Genomic DNA, 23,302 nt, shown 5'->3' on the forward strand with positions numbered 1-23,302 from the left:
TTATTTATGAGATCATTAGCAAGTACCACCTTCATGTAGTGGTTGGTAATTAACAAATTACATATTTGAAATGTCTTAGAAAATGCCTACAAATTACCCCACAAAATTGTAAAGTGTGGTAAGTGATATTTTCATGAAAATTCACATACTTGCTCTTGAAATGTGGGGCGAGTTTGTAGGTAAATTCAGAGAAACTTTAAATATGTTGCTTTGTAATTACCACCAACTACATGAAAATGGTACTTCCTAATTATGACATAATTAAACGTTAAATGTAGGGGAAACTGGCAGGTAATTTGTGGGTAATTTCTAAAATTTCAAATATTACTTTCAAAGTACTGTCATTTACCATGAAATTATGGGACCTGGAAATTTAAGCATTGCCCAACACTCGTGTCCAGTTTCATAGCAGGAGGAAGCTGGACGGAAGTTTCAGCAGCACAAGTTAAAGGGTTGGTTCACTCAAATTACCCCTTGGAAAAATGTTTTTGAAATTTTGAAATGCATTCCTCCTGCAGGTTAGCAGCCTTGCAGTTTTGGTTTTATTTGTCCAGTTTTCAGATTTCTTTGTGCTGCCCTATACAGTGGAGATGAATGGAATTTTATTTTGTGCTCACATCGTTAAAAGAAACATTTTAATAATCAACAGCACCCTGGTTTCTAAGGAAAGTCCACAAATCAATTTTATCTGTATTGTCAACGTATTGCAAAATGATTTTGTACCTGGCTGCAGTGGAAAAGTTGACATTTTGGAAATAAAGATGTGATAAAGGCTGAGGGAATCAGCTTTAACCATACTAGATATCTCATTTCTTGAATTGTAGTTTCCATGGAGCAGTATTTCAAAAGTTTTAATCTAGATCAGAATGATCTGCATGGGATTAAATCTTAAAATTTCAAAACCAGGATATGTGATCCTGAGCCTATGAAACTGATAAAATCTAATCCTTATCCAAATCCAGAACATTTCAGAACTCCAAAGTGCAGATTAGGGTCATTTTGATGCTAATAAGATAATACTGAACTAGAACTATTTAACGTTTAACATGGGGTGTTGAAAAGAGGTGTGCTCAACCACAACATGCTTTGTTTTATTTAAGATGGAGGCCTTTATCACATGTCACTGCCCTCTCTATCACCGTGATTAAATGTGGATGAAGAGACAAATTAAAAGCCCTGATGTTCCAGCTGTGGATGCTCAAATTGTCATCTTGTCAAGCCATCTTCAATACACTGACATAAAGGTAACTGATTGAAACATGAAGTGATTCATGTTTTATTTTGTTAAAGTTTCAAAAGTTCATTTCAATAAAACATTACTATAAACTATTTTCATAGGAACTATTTCTTGGAAAAAATGCTTAAATGAAAAGCGTTCACTGTGAGTAATGGGGTCTTCTGGAAAGACATCACAGACAAAATTCCATCCACTTCCATTGTGCTGCATTGAGGTGGAGGCGTAAATCTCAGAGACAAATATCAAAACCCGGACAAATAAAAAATCCAAACTATCTGCATGGACAGATATCACTAGTTCTATCAGCTGTGGCACAAATGATGAGCTGAGCTCATGAGTCAATCTGAACAGTTGATGAGGTAAAGCATTGCTAACTTAAGTTCTTCTCATGATTATAAATTAAACACTTTGCATTGCAAATAGAATTGATGTTTCAACAGATTGTCATCAACTGGATATCTTGATCTTATTCCACGAGGAAGAAAAAGTAACTGGATGGTTGGATTAGTCCTGAACGCTTCATTGTCTTCTTTTGGAAATAATGATACTGATTGTCACTGTGGACTGTAGAAAACCATGTCAGAAAATGTCAGTTTTCATCACTCAAGCCTGGATTATACTCCCAAATGGACATGAACACAGACAGCTGTGTTTTTGTGATCAGAGCAGAGGGATTAAAGTGTAGTGGTGAAGTTGTCTAGTGGCACTAAATGTCCAGTTTGTCCATGAAAACACTGCAGAAAAAGTTTTTATTGGACACGAGCCTTGCGTTTATGGGCATCTTGTCAAAAAAAAATAGATTTGAAGTCAAAATAAAAGCTTCAGCTTGTGTTTATGCCTGCCAGACACAGCTGGGACACAAAACGCACCCAGCTGCACTGATAAAAATGAAAGCGTCTCTGTTGCATGAGAAATGCTAGGAAAAAAATGAGTGGAGACACAACCTCTGATGACAAAATTTGCATTACACAAACATTTGCACACTTGCAGATGTGGAAAGTATATTCCAGGCTTAAGACAGACAGACTCAGTTTGTGAGAAGTCTGAGATTGGCTCCTTTGACAGAATTGTTCCTGGTACTCAATTTCCACAATAAGTTTGTTCGAACAGAGTTGCTGGTGTAACAGTCCTCCAGCTCTTGAAGGAGTCCTCTAACCCTGGCTTCAACCCTGTTATGTCAGAACTGAGGGAGCTTCATTCTCCTCCTCCCTTAAATGTGAGGCATGTTGAGTATCATAGGCTGTCGTCTACACCATAGTCTCTTTGTTGGAGGCTTTGATGAGGGTGTTTATGGACCAGGTCTGTTGGGTAGGTGTGCTGTGGGACGGTGAGGGAATCTGCAGTCGCACTCGCTGGTCAGTCTTCTTCCACGTCTTAAACAGATGCATGTGGTAGCGCACAGATACCTGAGAGACAAAGAACCATCATGTTTTAGTACTGCCAGTAAAGGTCAAAGGTCAAATTCTGCATTCTACTCAGCTCCTCAGTGCAGTTTATACTGTTTTCAAATTTGTGTGCAGTATCTTTGTTGAACTAAAAACACAAAGTTGCTGGTACCTGACTTTTCCTAAAAGTGTTTGTTTTCATTGAAAATGTTTTTTATATAAATTACACAAAAGGCTAAATGTGATTATTTTTACCTGTTTCAGCCACAGGTGCTCATATTGAGCACATGGAAACCAGGGACAGTTGTAACACTTGTCTCAGCCCTTGCAACAGCAAATTTTGAAACGAAAAGTACTCTTACTTATTACAAATAGCAATGGTACCAACTTTTTTGTTTTTATTTTTGTACTCATTTCCAGCCTATTCCCATAGGCTATGATTATTTTTGTGATGTTTCTAGGTGGAAAATGTATTATTAATTTTATGTTATGTAAATAACATGTTTATAATCTTATAAAATACATTTAACTGTTTCTCACTGTGGGTAATTCTAGGTTAATCTAAAATTTGAATCAGATCACTGATGGTTATTATCCTGCAGAAAAATACTGCTGTGAATGTATGTAATCATTACGGTTTATTACACACAATGGCATGCATATTGATAAATAAATACATTTTACAAAATGTACATATTGGTCATTCATTCTGATCATTCATTTTTTTAAAAAAGTTAAACTAACAGAATAAATGCATCAGTCTCTTATTCTGGTATTTATTATGACAGAAAATATAATCTGAAGGTCAAAATGACCACTGTTCTAGTAGTTCTGGAATTCTGCCACCTCTAATGTTAATGTTAGGGAAGGTAAAATACGTCCTGTCTGAATGAGCGCTATAGACCCTGAACATACCACAGTCCAGAAGACGTATATGGTGAAGAGTGCCAGTGTGAGGACCAGCAGCCCCAGGGCCTCCATGCCGTTGGTGTAGTAGAGGTCCATGGCTCCCTGGACACACAACCATCCTGACAGGCTGGCTAGTGGTGTGATGAAGAGGAAACACACTGCGTCCCCACACAATGTCCTCCTCTGCTGCTGCATGGATGGAGAACACATCCACTGGACAGGGGGACAGAGGAGGGTGAAGCACATCATAAAAAACAAGTTTAACTCAAGATCATGGAGCTATTTGACCCAAATATGGACATATAAAGACAGAGCACCTGGGGTGGAGAATATTACATTTGACCTCTAGATGGTGCTAAATGCTTGGATCCTGTAAAATGCTTCATGCAGTTCGTAGTACTATAACATTAGTGGTAGAGGTACATAGTATTAAAAAATATCTTGTACACAAATGCATTTGAATGTATAGCATGTGCATGTGCAAAACATTGATGATACTCAATAGGGCTGTGTGATGTGGTTGAATTTTAAAAATTCTGTCACAATGATTTGTAGCTACATCCATAAGCACATACAGTATAATGCTTTATGAAACACTACATCAACAGTCATCAAACATTAGAAATGTGACTTAAAATGAACTAGAAGTTCAAGTGTCTTGATTTTTGACTGGTTATAAACTAGAGTTTGACTGATAGGGCTAAAGACCAATTTTCAAATGTAAAAAAAAACCCACACACATTACACCAGACGACCAGTATGGAGGTAATGTTTTTTTTTTTTTTTTTTTTTTTTTTGGTTGTTTTTTTATGTTTGGTGGTCACAACTGGTCGCCGTTCTCCTAAATTCTTTGGGAGATTCTGCATCACTGTTTTCCTGTGAAACTCAAGCAGTGTTTTGTGGATTAAAAAACCAACAGAGAGGAACAGCAAAGTGACTGGCTGATGTTGCGTCTATATCTGCTGTGAGATTTATCCACGTTGAGTTTAAATTGCCCTGATCTACCTGCATCTGGTGGGTGGGCAGGTGCCAATATCAAACCCTGATTACACTGTACTTTACCTCAGAAACGTAAAGTATTGTATTACCTGTGTTTCTGTGCATGTGTGCACATGTGTCCAGCATTGCCTGACAGCAGGCTTATGCAGTTCACTGTGTAGCTTAACCTGGCGGAGCACATGGTGCTTAATCAGCAGATTACTGTGAATGCACATGCAACAGGAGCAATGCACTCTGCTGCTGTACTGTCCTCTGTGGAGCAGGAAGGGAAGGAAACACCACGTAATCTGGCTCTCAGGCTAAGTGGCTTTAGCAGTACAAGTGGTCTGGCCAACAGCAGCATGTCCTCCAACGTGAAAGCAGCAAGTCACCAAGAGGCTCCTCCCACTGACTGTGACATCATACAGTAACCCTGAAACCCCTAATCAGGTCACATAATCTGATTGGTCACAGAATATCGTAGCACACCCCCGTAAACAAATCTAAATGGAGTGTTTGGGGTTTTCTACATCCATCCTTAATGTTGCAGAAATATGCATCTGGCAAAATCAGCCATAAAACAGAGTTTTATGCATGTGGCCCCCTGGTGTCTCATTGAGAAAAAAGTGCAGGCCTACTGGATATCAGGTGTCAGTTTGTAGGTTTATTGCTTGTTTTATCATTGTCTTCCATTGTCAGTCAGAGAAAACGTATGTGGGGTCATGTTAATGTTGGTGAACTTTTAAATCTTCTCTGGTTGCTGGTGACATTGCAGTAGGTGCTTCAGCATCTGTTGTCTGCTGGGGATCTGCACTCCACTGAGTGACCTCTCCTTGCATAAGTTTGTTCTTTCCCTCCCTTCCTTCCTTTCCAGTCTTTGCGCTAAGCTAAGCTTATTACTGTATATTCTGACTCCAGCTATGATCTTAAAGCTCAGGTAGGCAGTTTATTTTTGGTATAATTTAGCAAAAGCTCCATGTCCACTTTTAAGTGTAACACAATTCAAGTGGTCTGAGAGAAAACTATACTTCTGCTCCTCCTCTTGGCTCAGTTTTTAGGCTTTAGAAAATTGAGCCTGTGACAGGACAATCACAGGTTGGTAAGGTAGTTAATTCTTGAGTCTCATTCCCAAAATGTCAGTATTTGACAGCCTCAGAATGAGACTCATCTTTCTCCAGAATCGCTGACTGCAACTTTATGTCCCAGACATGATACTGATAATGATCTTCTCATCTCACACTTTTGAAGACAAAATATGAAACTATTCCTTTAACTAATTAAAAAGGAAGACATTTGGGCATATTTGTTTACTGAAAATTGACAGAAAAAACGTTTTACTTATCATACTCAGCAACCAAACTGCTCTTTGGAGACAAAGCTACAGGCCTGTGCTAGAAAAAAGTACAACATAAGGATCAGATTGACCAGATAGTAAAGTTTCCCTGTTGTAAAAGCCTTAAAGTCTTTAAATGCTTTAAAAGCTGAGACATTATGCAACAGAAAACCTACAGATGTTCTATCAATAGCAATAAATTTCTCCATCAATAATGGTTTGTGAACTCTACTATGGTACAGTTAGGGATAATTCAGAGCAGGTTGATTGCTTGGCGAGCTACTTGCTTATTGAGAGGTGTTCAACTGACATCATTTTCCACACTGCACTCCCTTGTATCCTCAGCTATACACCTGCCAAGTGTGAAATCAATCAAATGAATGGGTCTTGAGATAATGCAAAGACAATCATACAGACAGACAGTCCTTCCATCATTCCTTCCTTTGTAGTTTGATTATGCTGCTACAGCACCACCTATTGGTCAAATGGCACCAAATGTGTCATGGTTACTCTGGCAAGGGTAATCATCCACTAGGGTTGGATGATTGGAGAAATATATCATCTATTGACGATGGGCTGAATCCATTGCCGATGGATTTTTTTTTGGCCGATCTTTAGGAGATATTTGTCATTTTATTCTGCTAATGTAATAGTCTGCAGAGTGACAGTCTCTACACCACGCTCTCATCCAGCAGCGCAGTTCACACCTACTCAGCTGACCATGAGTGCACTGAGCTGGGTGATGAGTGAGAGGAAAACAGCCTGCAGAGTCAGACTCTTTAAACTCTTTCCACATGGTGAATTAAGGATTTATTTTGACCAAACCAGAGCTGGTGATTGTTGGAAGAGTGGACAGACTAACAAAGACAGTTTTGGTGAGTTTTACATGCTTTTCTGTCGAGTTTGAATTAAGTGTGTTTTCTGCAGAGTTAATGAGCCAATTAAGGGAAACAACACGAACCACGTAAAAGACATGAGAAGACAAAAAAGACGTAACAAGAAGCAACACACAGTCAGGGAGACTCACCCACAGAGAAAAGTGTCATTCAAAAACAACTTTATAATTTTACTTTTACTTTTTTATACTTTGAGTACACTTCAGAGCCTGTACCTGAAGTTGAATCAGTACACAAGTATGCCAATACACCCGCCAAGTGTGAAATCAATCAGTCGAATGATTCTAAGACAATCAGTGGACGTACATACAAAGAGACAGACAGGCATTCCTTCCTTTATAGAAATCTGATGTTTTCCTTAAATAAGTCAGTGCCCTGCAGCAGAGTGTGATGGACTGTCATGAAAGTGCAGTGCGTTGCAGGGGCCTACCTCAGTGAGAGGTTTTGGCAGGCGTTCCAGTGCAAACTGGTGGTGGCAGAGTTCACAGTGGCTGCTGTTGGAGGCGGTGAGCCAGTGCTCCAGGCAGGCCCGGTGCACCATGGCCAGGCTGCCGGAGCACTCGCAGGGTGACAGCAGCTCCCCGGAGCCCCTGCCTTCATGGCAGATCCTACAGAATGGCTCCTCACTGCACAGACTGAGACACAAGAGACAACAGTCATGTCAGAGGACAGTGGACTGTAATGAAATATAGACATTTTTCACAGTAGCCATATTGAATAGTAGAGTAAACACAGGTGTTACCAGTTATACTAATTAAGGCAACATTTAATTCAGGTCAAACAGAGTCAGGCTGCTGGAAGGAATGGAACAGGACCTTAATAAGTATCACCTGTACTTATCCCAACATTTAATATCAATATGGCTGCTGCGAAAAAGATCTTTTCCACCAAGTGTTGTCAACACAATCAGAAAATACATCAATGACACAAACATTGTCTTGAGGTGGAAATACAATGTACTTCAACAAAACAGAAGCACATAATTAAACAGCAGAAAAGAATCTAATGGCAGCATAAGAAAAGGCAAAACATGCCGGTGAATTACTAAAAACATCAATACATGAGATAGTGACTTAAGTACAAATCACAAGTCACCAAATAAAAATAAAATACATAAAAATGAAAACTAAACAGGATTCATCAATAGTTTAGTGCGTCACTCACTTCATCTGCAGACTCCATCCAGTCTATTACAGTAAGTCACAATTAGCCAATCCTCTATGCAATACATTAAACAAATGCTGTCCTAAACAGGGAAGCACTGATCATAATGTTTCAACAAAAACATCAGCAACAGCAAAAAAAAAACAAAAAAAACCTGTACATGGCACAATGATAATCTTAATGCATTTAAAGTGAAACAGTTCCAAGTTATTGTTTAGATTAAAATGGCTTCGTTGTACAACAACTACTACATGTCTGCAATAAAAATACACAGGGAACTATTTAACCATTGCATTGAAGCCAAATAATCCTCAGTGGACAAATCATGGTGAAGTGTCCTCTGCAGTGCCCTTTCAGTGGATAAAATGTGGTAACGTGTCCTCTACAACAGTGGTTCCCAACCTTTTTTCCTTGGAGCCCCCCCCCCATTTGTATCTAAGGAAAGCTGAGCCTCCACAGCCCCACACATGCACATTCACCAAAAGATTAAGTGATTCATTCCAAAACTTTACTATTCATGATTGTCTCCATTTTTAAACCTTTATCTTTGGTAAATGTCTGTTTACCTAGCAGAGTTTGTCTTTACACACTCATCCTCACCAAAAGAACAATATGGATTCATTATCACAGACAACAAAGAAACAAACAAAGAAATCTTTCTTTTTTTAAATATTTTGTATACAGACTAGAAATTGTGATTTTAGTTAACATGTGCAAGTCTGTTGCTGACAAAATGTGGTAAAGTGCCCTTTTAGTGGATAAACTGTGGTAAAGTCCAATTGTTTTGTCCAGCAGCAGGGCACCCCATAGGACATTTTATCATGTTTTGTCCACTGAAAGGCACCAAACGGGCGACTATAGCGCTTCATTCACCAAGACCTAAAGGACGGCTTGCTTTTTGTCTGATTTAGAGTAATAAAAAGGTAATAAAAACTTCTGAGGTGGAGTCAAGCTTACTTTAGTTTTCAGATATGAAAACTGTAGACGTGGTCAAACGACACATTGAATGACCTTCTGTGTTTAAGACAGAAACCCTACATACTTTCCAAGAGGTGCAGTAAATGACCATAACAAACAGCAGAACAGTATGTGAGTGTACGACTCTTGTGTTACCTGTCAGTGATTGTTGCACACTCCTCAGTAGAGATGTGATAGAGTGTTACTTCTTGGTTGTAGCCGTTGAGTTCTTCCTCCAGGTCGTGTTCAGGCATTAACTTGACCTCCCCCACGGGGCTGGACACCCACGGGCCCAGGGGTTCCTCTGCTGTCATGTCTGCTATATCAGGGGCCATTCATTCATGTCAGGAGCATCACATACTGGATGATATCAGACAAAGAGGGGGACATGTCACCATTCAATTTTCCTTTTATCACATCATTCATCATATGTTATGGCAAAGCCAGCACTTAAGAAATAACACTACTTTACACATTTAAATGGATATGGAACACTTCATTTTAAAATAAAAATTATACTGTTAGTCAGCTATTCTCAACCACTGGTCCGAGGCCCACTTGTGGACATCAGAGCACCTTCTACTGGGCCCCAGTGACAGTGGTACTTACAAATGGTTAATTAAAATTTTTGAGAGGATAATTTACAAAGCTAGCTATTTTTATATCCAAATAGGTAGTCAAGATTCCCCGGATTAAAAAAAACAAAAAACACATCCAATTAAAATGCATATTATTTAAATTTTTATTTTTTTGTTACTGGTGAAAAAGCGTGTGGAAAAAGTGATACATACATACATATAACATACAGGTACACAATACAAATAACATAGAACATACAGATACAGAAAACAGCAAAGTAGTTGTTAAGTCCAGGGGTAGCGATCAACTGTACGGTGTGTGTGTGTGTGTGTGTGTGTGTGTGTGTGTGAGTGTGTGTGTGAGAGAGAGAGAGAGAGAGAGAGAGAGAGAGAGAGAGAGAGAGAACCGGCATTCCGTGATATGACGCAGACATGGGGTATATGTGGGAAAGTAAATAGGTAGATCAACATTCAAAATAAATAATTAATATTATTGCCATACAATCATAACTAAATAATAATAATAATAATAATAATAATAACTGCAATATATGATAGATAGAATAAAATATTAATGCTAGGGAAAAGCAAGAAAATAAATAAATAAATAAAATATATATTAAAAAAATTGTAACGATGCAGAGACACCCATTAGTTAAAATAGTTATAATTAATGTTGCGGCAGTAGGGGGCGAGGACAGATCACATCAGCAGAAAGGCAAACAGTCCCCCCCCCCCATCCCCCAGGTCTCAAGCAACACACCCAAGCGCCCCAGCAGGGGACAAGAGGGGCAAGTGTGTATGTCTTCCTTCCTTTTTTTTCTTTTTCTTTTTTCCCTTTTCCCTTCCTCTTCTGTCTCTCTCTCCTTTATTAGAAACTTAAGTTATTCAATCATGTTTATACAAGGGGGTTGTTGCTTTGGGCTGCACCCAGACCCAAGGGAGGATGCTGGCCCATTGCATGTCTGCCTCCTACCCTGAGCCACCCCCAGACCAGACCAGACCAGACCAGACCAGAGGGAGTCTGCTCACTGAGGAGTGACATTCTGTTTTAGTCTTGTTCATTTTTGTTTCTTGTATTTGTTTATTTATTTATCCCCCCCCCCCCCTTTTTTTCTTTGTCTTCCCCTTTTATCCTTGATTTTGTGGGTATACTTAAATATACACCACCTACACAATCTCTCCCCCAACCCAAATCCTTAAATAGGGTAGGGAGCAGGGATCACCAAGGACAGCTCCACCGTCCCCCACCGGAGCACCAGCCACGCAGCACAGGGCCCGGTGGGGAGGTGCCAGCAACCCCCCCCTGCTGAGGAGGTCCGCACCCCCACACCCCACCACCGCTGTCTGTCAGACTGTATGTCTATGCATACATACAAAAGCTATAAGTTTCAATACTTTAATATTATCAGAACTAACACAACACCACCACTGCCAAGAACATGTACCAGCATTATAAGTAATAAGTAGTAACCAGCCCCGACAATACCAACAGTGTCCAATAGTATTTTGGTACAAAGTGCAAAACAACATAAGTGAAGAAAAAGTGAAAGAGAAAATAAATAAATAAATGATTACTACCACTACAACTATTATCATCATCATCACCAAATATGATAATAATAACAACAACAATAATTAATAATAATAAAAATAATAGTAACAGTAATAGCAGTAGTAACTGAATGGAGCAAAAACTGTAAGTAAAGCAAATGATGGTAGCAGCGATTATAATTTGTCACAGTATTATATTCATATATGCACACATAAACAGCAATGTCGAAATTCTTAATAATCATACTAATAACAGTATAGGATAATGGCATGAAGACAATAGATCAGAAAGGAAGAAGAAAGGAGAAGAAAAAGAAAAAAGAGGGCGGTGGATTGCATGTGTTCTGGTGTGACGATATGAAATGGGATGTTAGAAATGGGATGTATGTTTCTTGTGGATGGTGGACAGGCAAAAAGATGCATGTGTATGGACGTTAAGTGTTTATCGTTCACTGATGGCAGGAAAAGAGGGGTAGTGAGAAAAGTCAGTGGAGTTACAAGGTTAGGGTGTGACTGAATGGATTCCAGATGATATCAAAATCTGTTTGTTGTTTGTTTATTGACTGAGGTGGATAGTTTTTCCATTGATATGTAGTCAATTAGTAAATTTTTCCAGTGTGTGATGTTAATTTGATTTCTTGATTTCCAGTTCATGAGGATAGTTTTCTTGGCGATTGATAGGGCTACTGAAAGTATTCTGTTTGATGTGTTGTTTAGGTTGGTGTTGGAGGGGGTGTGAGGGGTGAGTGAGGGGGATAGAGGGATGTGGCAGCCCAAGATGAGAGAGAGGTTGTCAGTGATCTCCCACCAGAATTTTTTGATTGGTGTGCAGTTCCACATAGCATGCATGTAGGTGTCTGTGGTGTTCTGAGTGCAGTGTTGACAAATTTCTGACATAGTGAAACCCATTTTATGCATTTTTCCCCTATGTAGTGTACCCTATGAATAATCTAGCTAGTTGATACTGAGAATATATTTTTGCAGATTTGGGTCCAGAAGTCGGCATCAAGGAGAATATGTAGGTCTATTTCTCAGTTTTTGGACGGAATGGATATTGTTGAGTCAGTTGTGGATATCATTTTGTAAATATGGGATAGTAGTTTTTTTCATTTGGTGATATTGATGAGTGTTGATGTTAATGGGGGAAGACCTAATTGGCTGATTTCATATCAATTTGGTCTGAATGGAGGACTTAATCTGGAGGTATTATAGATACTGACCCTCCCCAATGCCATACCTCTGGACCAGATAAGGAAATGAGACTAGAATGTTACTCTGAAAAATGAGGTGTGTAATGCCTTCACTAATCCATGATATTGAGTTGAGGTTTCCTGTTCATCAAAAAGTCGGGATTGTTCCTGATGGGGGAGTATTTGGTGCGTGTAATTGTGGTGTTAGTTATTTGGTGGAAGTTCCGCCAGGCTGTCAGAGTTGTGGCTATGGCAGGGTTTTTGAAGCAATGGTGATGTACGAAGGAGAGGGTTATGAATGGTAGGTCTGAAATATGAATCTCTTTGCATGATGTTTGTTCTATGTCAATCCAGGGGCTGTCAGATTGATTGGCATTGGTCCCGAGTTGGTGGGCAATGAAGTAATTGAGAAAATTTGGAGCATCCAGACCTCCTTGGGGTTTTGGTTTTTGTAGAGTGGCTTATCTGATTCTAGGTGCTTTATTTTTCCAGTAGAATTTTGAGATTGCAGAGTCTAGGGATTTGAACCAGGATGATGATGGTTTTGAGTAATGGGTTGAAATTGAGATTGACTAACTCTGACAGCCTGGGGGAAATATTGACACCTAAGTATGTGATGTTACCAGTGCGCAGAGAGGGAAGTGGTGATTGGGCTGCCACATCCCAACTGCTAGTGCTAATTGGAAGAATGGTGGATTTTGAACAATTAATCGTGTAATCTGAGATATGGGAGAACATGTTTATGAGGCCAATGGTTTCAGGCAATGAGGAGGATGGATTTGCAGATAAAATAGTAGGTCGTTGGCATAAAGGCTAGTCTTATGGTGTGTGTTTTTTGTTTGAATACCTGTGATGTTTGCACTTTGACAGATGGCTGCTGCAAGTGGTTCAATGAAAATGGCGAATACCCCTGTGCAATGTGAACCGTTGTGATATTAGTCCATTTGTGGTGATTGTGGCCATTGGTGATGTGTACAGTATCCTCACCCAGTGAATAAATGACTCACCAAAACCAAATTTTTTAAGTGTTGAAAATAAAAAAAATCCCAATTAACTTTATCAAAAGCTTTTTCAGCATCTAGTGACACTAATGCTGCTGGTGAGTTTGTGCGAGTTGAATGATGGATCAAATTTATTAGTCTGCCTTTGATAAAACCAGTCTGGTTTGGGTGGATCACAGATGAAATGACTCTTTCTATTCGTGATGCTAAAGTTTTGCTGATTATTTTAATGTAGGTGTTGATGAGAGATAGGGGGTGATAGCTTGATGGAGATGTAGAATCTTTATCAGGTTTTAGTAACAGACATATGGAAGCTGTGTTCATGTCAATGGGAATTTTGGATTTTTGTTTAATATCAGCTGTTAATCTATTGACGTCAGGGCTAGAACTGTCAGGTCCTGGTGATTTATTGTGAGGCATGAGTTTGAATGCATTGTGGAACATTGTGAGTAGTGTCTCAAGGTCATTTACTTGGTCTACAGTGAGTTGCGGTAATGTTGCTTAAGAAGGTGTCGATGTTGTTTTGGCTTGGTTTATGATTCAGTGTATATAGGTTAGTGTAAAAATCCAGGAAGGTTTTATTTATTTCCTCAGGTGTCTGTACGAGCTTCCCTGCTGAGTTCCTAACCATAGGAATCACTGTTTTTTCCCCTGTTTCTCTTGATTTGGTTGGCCAGATATTTTCCAGATTTATTACTGTATTCAAAGTGTTTGTGTCTAAGTCTGTGTAGCAGGAACTGAGTTTTCTTGTTTGCGTATTCATTCAGTTGTAGTCTGTATCTCTGTAATTCATTATGGGTCTGTTCAGTGGGATTGTTTGCACTGATATGTAATTCTTTTATCTTTTGTTCCAAACACCTTTCCCATCCACTGTCTTTCTTTTTTTGTGTGTGGAGTATGATATGATTTTTCCTCTTAGTACTGCCTTCCACATTTCCCACAGCAATGATGGTTCTATTTCTGGTGAATCATTTGTTTCAAGGAAGGATGCCCATTCTGTTTTAATGAACTTATCAAAGTCTGGGTCATCAAGTAGAGATATTAGAATATATAGATATGAGAAGCACCACCTGTTAGACGGTTTGTGACGGGGTGTAGCAATAGCAATGGGGTGTATTTGTATGTCTGAGATTTGGGAGATAATTGAGTTACTGGCTAGAAAGAAGTGATTGCGGGAGCAGGAATGGTGAACAGGTGAGAAGAAAGAAAATTCTTTGGCAGACGGATGTTTCAATCGGCAACCATCTCCAAGACCAAAATCACTCACACTGTTTAATTTTTTGTGTGGACTGGGAGATATGGGTGCTAGTTCTTGGACCTATCTAATGAGGGGTTCATGACGGTATTAAAATCACGCCCGATTATTATAATTATTATTGGGCAGTCTGACAAAGAGAGAAATAAAGGGAAAGATGGGAGGAATCAGAATAAACGGGGTTATTTTCGAGTCATGGTAGAATTTCCCATCAATATATAATTTGTTGACTGAAATGTTTTTTACGTAGTAGTTTTTTACGTCTGTCCAGGATTTCTCGGGGGAACTGATCATTGAGTCCAAAGTCTGTACCTTTCAGATGTCTGCCATGACATTAGACCAGCTGTTTTTGTTTAAAATGTTCAAATTTCACTACAATGGGTCGTGGGCATTTGTTTGTGAGGTTTTTTTTGTCCAATGCGGTGAACTGGTGATATTTTGAGGTGGGTGGTCATAAAATCCTTAATCAGCTATTCTGGGCTGTCATCCTGTGATCGTTCTGGGATGCTAGAGAAAATGAGGTTGTCTTGCATGCTGCGCGACTGTAGTTTGAGTTAAAGAGAGGTTTTTTTATGAGCAGAAGAGAGAAGTATTAGCCGTGTTTTTAATCTAGCAGCTGAGGGTTGCCATCTTGGATCTGCATAATTTTAGTGAGCAGTTAGGTTTTCATATCATCATATCCTCACACCATTGAAGACACATCACTGGGAAGAGACAAGTATGTTGGCTGGTTTTTGGAAGGTGGAATTTGTTTCAACATCAAAAGTGTTCCCTCACAGCAAGAAGGTCTTGAGCTCGATCCCCCCTGCTTGCTGGTCAGGGCCTTTCTGTGTGGAGTTTGCATGTTCTCCCCGTGTCTGCGTGGGTTCTCTCCGGGTTCTCCTACTACTGCTACTACTGTTACCAATAATGTTAATAATAAGAAGAGGAGGAAAGAAAGAAAGAAAGAAAGAAAGAAAGAAAGAAAGAAAGAAAGCCTAAGACATGCAAGAAATAAGGCCCAGAGATGAGTCGAGTGTCAAGCGTGAGGCCGCTTCCGGTGCAGGCTCCTCTCTCAGGCCACCTCCAGCCCAGGCTCGGAAATAACAAACTTTTTGTGCATCTCCAAAAGGACTCCGGCATTTTCGTCAGTTGCCTACAAGTGTCCAACTTTTGCCAGTTGACTACCACCATGACAGGAATGCGCTGACTTGATATAAAAACTTTTTATGATCATAATATTACTGTACACTTTGGTGGTGTGTGATTTTTTTTTCCTCCCATTTGTGTACTTTTAAATACTTAATTACTCCCCAACGATTAATCATAACTACGAAAAAATAGAGAGGGACAGCAGAGAGGAGGGAGGGAGGGGGATCGTGTGTGAAGTGCCGACTGATATAAAACTTTTTTGATGATAAATCCTGATGGTGCTGAACAGTTATCTGGCTAAAATATCTGTCTGAAACAGACGGATTCTCGTTTCCTCCATTAAATGTTTGTCACTTCGCTGTATTAAATTATATATGAGAGGTGTGTTTGTTTTTTGACCAGAGGAGAGGCTCCAACTGTCCAATCAACAAGCGTTATGTTTTTCTATGAACTCACGTACAGCTATGTGAAGTTTATATCTCATTTTGACAGTTGACTTTATGCAATAATGTTGCTGGCAGATTTACACCCATGTTAAATGCCACGTAATAAAGAATAGGCAAAAATCAACATGTACATCTAAGAAATTACATACACATGCTTGTACATTTAAGAAACGATGGTTTTGCGTTACAGTGTTTTTTAATTAATTATAATTCAGCAACAAAGCCGCTTCCTCCAAAAGCATCTTTGAAATTTGTTGGTGGCCTGAGAGAGGAGCCTGCATTTGAAGTGGCCTCACGCTGGAGGTCTGCAGCCAGACTCTCTTGAATATAACCCCAGTTAAAAAAGATGGGACGCTGTGGAGTGAAGTTCACCGCTTTGTGATTAACATCAAAAACTTTCAATCCATGATATCATTTAAAGATTCAGAGAATCCAGAAAAATCTCTGCACGTAAGGGGCAAGGCTGAAAACCAACTGTGACCTTTGACCCCTCAGGCAGCACTGCATTAAAAACTGCATTAAAAACCCACATCATAGTATAAAGGATACTACATGGGCTCAGGAACACTTTGGAAAACCGTTGTCAGTAAACACAGTTTGTCTCTGCATCTACAAATGCAAGTTAAGACTCTACCATGGAAAGAGAAAGACAGATATCAACAACATCCAGAAACACTGCAGACTTCTCTGGCCTACAAGGTACATAGAGGTTTTGGAGCAACTTATGCTGCCATCCCTGATGTCTTTTTCAGAGACGTCCCTGCTTATTTCATTTAAAAGACACATTGATCATGAGTTCTTGTCTAAGACGTACATCAAGCAAGAATGAGAGAGAATTTCACTTTGAAAACTTCAACAATTATTGTACTCAGCTCCAAAGTTGCCACAGCTGCAAGAAAAATAGCAACACAGCAAAAGCCAGCAGTGAGAACTGTCTCACCACACACAGGCTTCTGCTGGAGAAATCTTTGATCAAGTCATCAAAGTCCAGCTCCTGAAGGAGTTCAGATTTGGTGGGCCTCGGTAAGAGCATGTCAGTGTGTTTGTGTCATTCCTGTCCTTTTTGCAGTATTAGCCCTTGATACATTGCCTCTCCTCTTTCTAACAGATCTACCAACACCTCTGAGGTGCTCTCATGATTTTGAAACCTAATTTGATATACTTAATGATTCATTCAAATTTGGCTGTGTGGTTAACAACACGTTTTTGCTTTACAATAGGGCTGAATGATTTTGAAAAAAATATCTAATTGTGATTATTTTGACTGATATTGCAATTGCGATATGATTTGCAATATTAGAGGGAATGATAATATTTACATCATTATTCTCATTTTCATTGACAAACATATTAAAGGTCTGATTTTTGTGGCAATCTGTACCAAGAACTACTTGTACTACTTGGCAACTACTCTGATAATCAATTAATCAGTTTTGATCTTCATCTTTAGTGAAAATTGTCCAAATTCTCTGATTTCAGCTCCTCAAATGTGTATATTTTCTGCTTCCTTTCCTCCTCTCTGACAGTAAACTGAATCTTTGAGTTGTGGACAAAGAAAGGCATTTGAGGACGTCATCTTGGACTTTGACAAAGATGTTTTCTTCAGTCTGTAGAATCTGATGTGTAGGCCAGAACGTCTCTGCAGCACCGCGGTAATATTACAAACAAAAATTGGGTTTGATCAAATATTGCACCTCCTGTGATTTGAAAATATCAGTAGACCAGATTGCAATTTCAATAAAATTTCATTTATGGTTCAGCCCTACTTTACAATATCTTTGAGTAAAAGCACAGAAGCATTACCAACAAAATGGGTCAAGTATCAAAAGCTGAGGTATTATCTATGAAGAATAGCTGCTTTCACAGTGTTGTATTATTATAGAATATTTTAGAGCCTTGATTCTCAAACTGTTGTATGTGCGCCACTGGTGGTACATGAGCTCCTTCTAGTGGTACATGGAGGAATGTTGTTGTTTTAAATGAAATAAATACATTAAAAATATATAATACTATGATAATACTACAAAATTTCAAATAAAATGTGTAAAATGTGAGATTGTTGAAATGTAAATTCAAATAAGTTTGTCTTGTATTTTTGTTTAAATATCAGCCTGTAGTCATGATCGTGCACATAGTGGACGTACATCATCCATGATTACTGATAGCTGGGAGCTTAACAGTGAGGGGAAAGATAGAAAAGCAGTGATACAATATAGAGACTGAAAACTAATGGTTCAAAAATACTGTAAACATGGCTCCAAACTGGAACTATGACAGAGAGAGAAGGGCAGATCAGGAAGGGCACGGTTTGAGCACCAATGTTGAAAATGAAGTGGAGAACAGCGACCCAAGCACAAGTGGCTACTTAACAAGTGTCAGTGATATCAAGTGTCCACAGCACCTCAAGATCTGACTTGAGGTACCCCAAATTTTGTTTCATTTGGAGGAGGACTTAAACTTACCTACTTCATAAACTGTCTGTTGAAGAATGGGTTGGGTTACTGTAGTTACTGTATGGTGCTACATGGTATAAAAAGTTTGAGAAACACTGCTTTAGAGGTACTTTGTATACAACTGGGTAGATTAGTAAATTAGTAATGTCTCATATCATGTAATCATATCATGGAATAATCAATGTAAAATAATTGTAGTACAACAAAAAGGACAGTGTTGGTGGTAGTATATCACTAATTATTTTATACTATATTATATTACTATATTATTATTTTATACTATATTACTGTAATATTATTACTTTCTCCAGTAACAAGTAGTGTAAGGGATTATGATTTCCAAAACAGTAATTAAATTACAGTTACTATTTTAAGTACAAGGTTCTTTTAGACCTTGGTAAGTTATATGATGATGTGTAGATGTGACAGGTCAGCTGCAGCCAAAAAGCTACACAAAGGATGGAGAACGAGAGGGAGGTGGAGGGAGGCAGACTTTCCACAGGTGGAAACGGTATCATTACTTTGAGTTTGTGTGGCTCCTTGAGAGAGCATCTGTAATCATGGAATATAATTTGAAGGCTGAAAACAAAAGCTTTCCAGGTGATCTACAGTTAAACTTTGGAGCATAACAAGGCTGCCAACAAGATGCAAAACTATATAGTAATATAACAATTAATGTAACTCATTACTTTTGATACCAAGTATGAGTAATAAGTAAGGTTATATTATTGCTTTTTAAAGGTGTAACAAAGAGTAAGAGTAAGAGATTGTTTATTTCTTGTCATTTCTGGAAAATAGTTAAATATCTTTACTGCATTCTCACTTTTTCCTTTTTTTTCTTTTTTTTTTAAGAATTTGACTTTTAGGATTCATACACAGAAATTACTCCACAAAATTAAGTTTTTCAGTGTAAATTGGAACTGTAAATGTACTTACCTGTGTCTAATACAACAGACTCCACACTGGATTGACGTCCACCAACAACATTTGTTCCTAACTGGCTTCACTGGTACTTTTACATTATTGTTGAGAAAGACAGGACTGTTGCACAGAGTTGACTCAGGTCAATATTCTGCTCACCTAGTCTGAATTGACATGTATGATGCTACTCATCACAAACACACAAGCAGTAACGCATGAAACACAACAGTGAACTGCTGCGCAGCAGAGCCAATCACATGGAAAAGAGCTAATGACAGCTAAGCCAATGGGCTTCAAATAACAGCTTGTATAAAGTAACAGCAGTCTTACCATCAACTGGATATCCACAAACTCTCTGTGATGCTGTGTGCTCCCACACAGTGAGAAGGAGCCCGTTCCTCCTGTGTTTATCAGAGTGTGTGTCTGTGTGTGTGAAGGTCTCTCCTCCTAAAGCCTGCCAGCAGATTAGTGTGGCTGACGGACGGTGGTGAGAATAGTGAAGGATTAGACGGAGGGGAAAGTAAAGGGCCAGGCCAGACAAATGGAAATCACATCAGAGCGAGTTACACCGTGCGGGAGCACCACCTCGCCATAACCCCCACCCCCACCCCACACTTAATCCTGTTAGGGGGCAACCAGTCAAGCAGCAGAGCCAGCCTTTCACTGGCCTCCCAGCTCCTATGGTAATGCACAGTCTGAAGACACTACACAGACGAGGAAGGACACGAGACTGTGTTGTTGTGCTCTAGACAGGTATGTCTGCAGAGGTGGGAAAAGTCCACACATTCTTTACTCAAGTACAGATACTTGTGTAAAAAACACACTCTGGTAAAAGCAGAAGTACAGATTCAACTTCTTAATAAAAGTGAAAAGTACAGGCTGAGAGATGTACTAAAAATATTAAAGTAAATAGCAAACTGAACCTCACCTTTTCTCTGCAGTCGAGTCTACCTCTGTCTGTTTCATCTTGTTATGCCATTTTCATTACATTTGTAGCGGCTTTTACACTGTTTAATAATGTGGGGTGCCAGTCAGAGTCAAATAATGAGAAAATAGAACAAAAACAGTTCTGTCAAACCATAAAAACAATGAGCAAGCAACCAATAATTCAGTCACTTAAGCAAGAAAAGCAGCAATGCACAATCAAACAGTCTCAGTTCAGCTTTCAAAAGGTGTTTATTCACAAAAGCAAACAAAGCAGCAAAGCAAAATGGATGTGTGTCTCTGTGTGCGTGTGTCCCACAGTCTCAGTTCTGATTTCAGTCCACTCAGGTAAAGAGGTTGTTATGGTTTTCCCACAAGCCCAAAACAGAAATAACAGTGTCCCAACTCACAGTTCAACAGCAGGCTTTAATTACAAAAGTTAACTGTTTCTAACTGGTAGTCTCACTTCAACAAAAATGACAGTTATGTTGTGGAGGGCAACCAGCACGTCTTTAAAATCTTTTTTAAAAAATTTCAATGCTGAGGTACTGTATTATTTCACGATGGCAGTTTGTATTTATTACAAGTGGCACATGTGGCTTATCTCATTATCTATATTTTCACTATGGATGAAGTAGATCAAAACATCAATTCATTAAGAAAACTGACATTTTAATTCCTTTCAATGCATTTTCATTTGGTCTGGCTGGATTACTCTTTAAACTGATTGCAGGGAGAAACGGAGCGATCAGAGTACTGTGTGAGCTACAATGATGAGCGCTGTGTACTCAAACTTAACTGTCTCTGATGTGAAGGTCATCTGAAGACAATCAAGTCAGCTAAGAATATTTAGCCTTATCTCCCACATTGTTTACATTTTCGAGAAGTTCTAGTTTCAATGAGAAATTCGTTTGCAGATATAAAATAAGACAGTGATACTTTCCTAGATACACCGCTTCTACACAACTGTAAAATGATGTGTTACTGTTTCCAACATAGAAGAGAGGGAAAAAGCCTGAATAAAAAATCCTTTAAGTACAGGTGAAGTATTTATTTAAAATTCTCACTGACACTCATCGTTTTCTCTTTTGATACTTGTAGTAAAGTGTGACAACACAAACACAAGAAAAACAGTCTCAGTAATGGCAAAGCAACCTTGAACCACACTCTAACATGAATCATCCATCAGTAGTATACATTATAATAAACATTCACCAGTTTGAAAATCAGTTCAGTGGCAGTTAAAACAATTTGTTTTGTTTTGTTTTTACAAAACTACTGCTGTAAACGGCTAACATTAATAACATCCCAGAACACAATAATAACAGAAAAGAAAATAATCTACAAGGAATTCAGTAGAGAAAAACATATTCCTTAATATTTAATTACTGTTGTCAACAAGACACACTTGTTTCTCATGTCACATCTTTCACCCTACAGAAGTCACTGGGATTTCCTCCTGAATCTGTTAATAATTTCATCATAAATCGAGAGTTGATGTTAGATGTCTTCAGGTGAGTGGTGAACATTTCAGTTTTTATTCTCTTACGGCTGGAGAAGACATGTTCAACTGTACATGATGTCATTGGCAGAGTGATCAGTGGATGGCCCTATAGCTCAGTTGGTAGAGATATAGTAAAGATATATCCCCAACTGTTGATATTATTATCCTTCATAATCTTATTCATCATTTCCAGCATCTTCAGGAATTCACTGTTACAGCTGTCACTGGAGTGCATTTCTGTCAGTGATCGCTTAAAATTCATGGACAGATGGACTGTAGGCTTTTGGCTTCAAAGTCTGATTGGTTGAACAGTTCTTCAAACAGTACAAGAAGATGTATCTGTATGCAAGATTGCAAGATTTTCCAGCGTTCCTTACCTGCCTGATCTCCTGTTACTGACTCTGCCTGCCTCTGACCAGTCTGCCTCATCTGCCCCCAGGTTAACACACCAGTCTTCTGTCCACAACCACAAGTTCTGCCTCAGTGTCTCTGGTTTCTGTCTGCCCATGGCTGTGTGGTGTTTCCCTGCGACAACGCTTCAGCGCAGCGCAAGTGTTTCCATCTGCTCATCTGCTGCCTGCTGCTCAGAAACTGTTTGGGAGACACAACACGCTGCATTGTGTGTGTGTTCTCTCGTTTATCTACCTGTTGGCACCTTGATCCCCTCCCTGGCTTCTACTCACCTCCTGCTCGTCCCTTGTTGGCTCATCTGCCCATTCTGACTGCTCGCCTGGTGCCAACTTCTCCACCTGATCCCAATCTTCTTTCTGGTTCCAGACCCCTCGCCTCGTTGACCTTGTCTCCTGTAAGCCCCTCTCTGAAGAACTGAACTCCTTGACTCCTCTGTTCTGTTCAACCCGGTCCATCCCATGAGTCACGGACTCAGAGACTATGTGTGGACTCGGGCCCCAAAGAACAAACTGTTGTCTGTGTTTCTTCATCTGCCCAAGTTACTGTGTTGCCTGTGTGTGAATAAAGGTCATTATCAAACACTACTCATACTCGTGTGCTGCAGTTGGGTCATACACACACCCATTTCAGGAGAAATATGTACAATATCTTTTTGCATCTGCTGTAATAATGACTATGCATCAATTTGACTCTGTCCTCCCTCTTCTGCATATTCTGACAGTACTTCAATAATGAGTTCATACAGAGTGAACGCTTGACTCACAGTTGTTGATCTGGAGCTCCATCTTGTATCACATCCTTGTTCCTATCCCAGTGGTCTCCGATTGGGGTGCATTTCTCTGTGTGTGGAGGAAACAGGCATGTCATTGAAGGAGTTAACAGTATCGAAGAAAGTTGACGCATCAGCTGATTCCGTGCCACAGCTGCCAGGACTAGATTCAGTTGATGAGACTGATGATACATGCAGATTGGATTTTGAAAGGTGCTCTTGAGGATGGCTTGAACAGTCCCCTTACGTACAGCCATAACGGAAGCACCATCAAATCCGAATCCCACACAAGTTTAGGTCCAATGC

At 39.3% G+C, this 23,302-nt stretch overlaps 1 protein-coding gene across 1 annotated transcript; it reads right to left on the reverse strand.

Annotated features, from left to right (window-relative positions):
- Positions 1–1,028: 1,028 nt before the first annotated feature.
- On the reverse strand, positions 1,029–19,836 carry marchf3 (membrane associated ring-CH-type finger 3). Its single transcript, XM_084725419.1, has 5 exons — positions 19,719–19,836; positions 9,016–9,219; positions 7,169–7,373; positions 3,538–3,744; positions 1,029–2,643 (listed from the first exon to the last, which is right to left on the reverse strand). Exons 2-5 carry the CDS (start codon positions 9,192–9,194, stop codon positions 2,485–2,487), a joined length of 750 nt encoding a protein of 249 aa, XP_084581545.1. The 5' UTR covers positions 9,195–9,219; positions 19,719–19,836; the 3' UTR covers positions 1,029–2,484.
- Positions 19,837–23,302: the final 3,466 nt, after the last annotated feature.

This window comes from Lutjanus erythropterus, chromosome 1 (assembly GCF_056507025.1).
Source record: "Lutjanus erythropterus isolate fLutEry1 chromosome 1, fLutEry1.hap2, whole genome shotgun sequence".
Lineage (NCBI taxonomy): Eukaryota > Metazoa > Chordata > Actinopteri > Lutjaniformes > Lutjanidae > Lutjanus > Lutjanus erythropterus.

Bases quoted from the DNA above. Each gene is read 5' to 3' on its own strand.
- marchf3 (XM_084725419.1), bottom strand. From the start codon at position 9,194: ATGGCCCCTGATATAGCAGACATGACAGCAGAGGAACCCCTGGGCCCG. The intron at 7,374-9,015 runs GTAACACAAGAG...CTTGTGTCTCAG, and splicing joins TGTGCAACAATCACTGACAG to TCTGTGCAGTGAGGAGCCAT. The intron at 2,644-3,537 runs GTATGTTCAGGG...TTTGTCTCTCAG, and splicing joins TATACGTCTTCTGGACTGTG to GTATCTGTGCGCTACCACAT.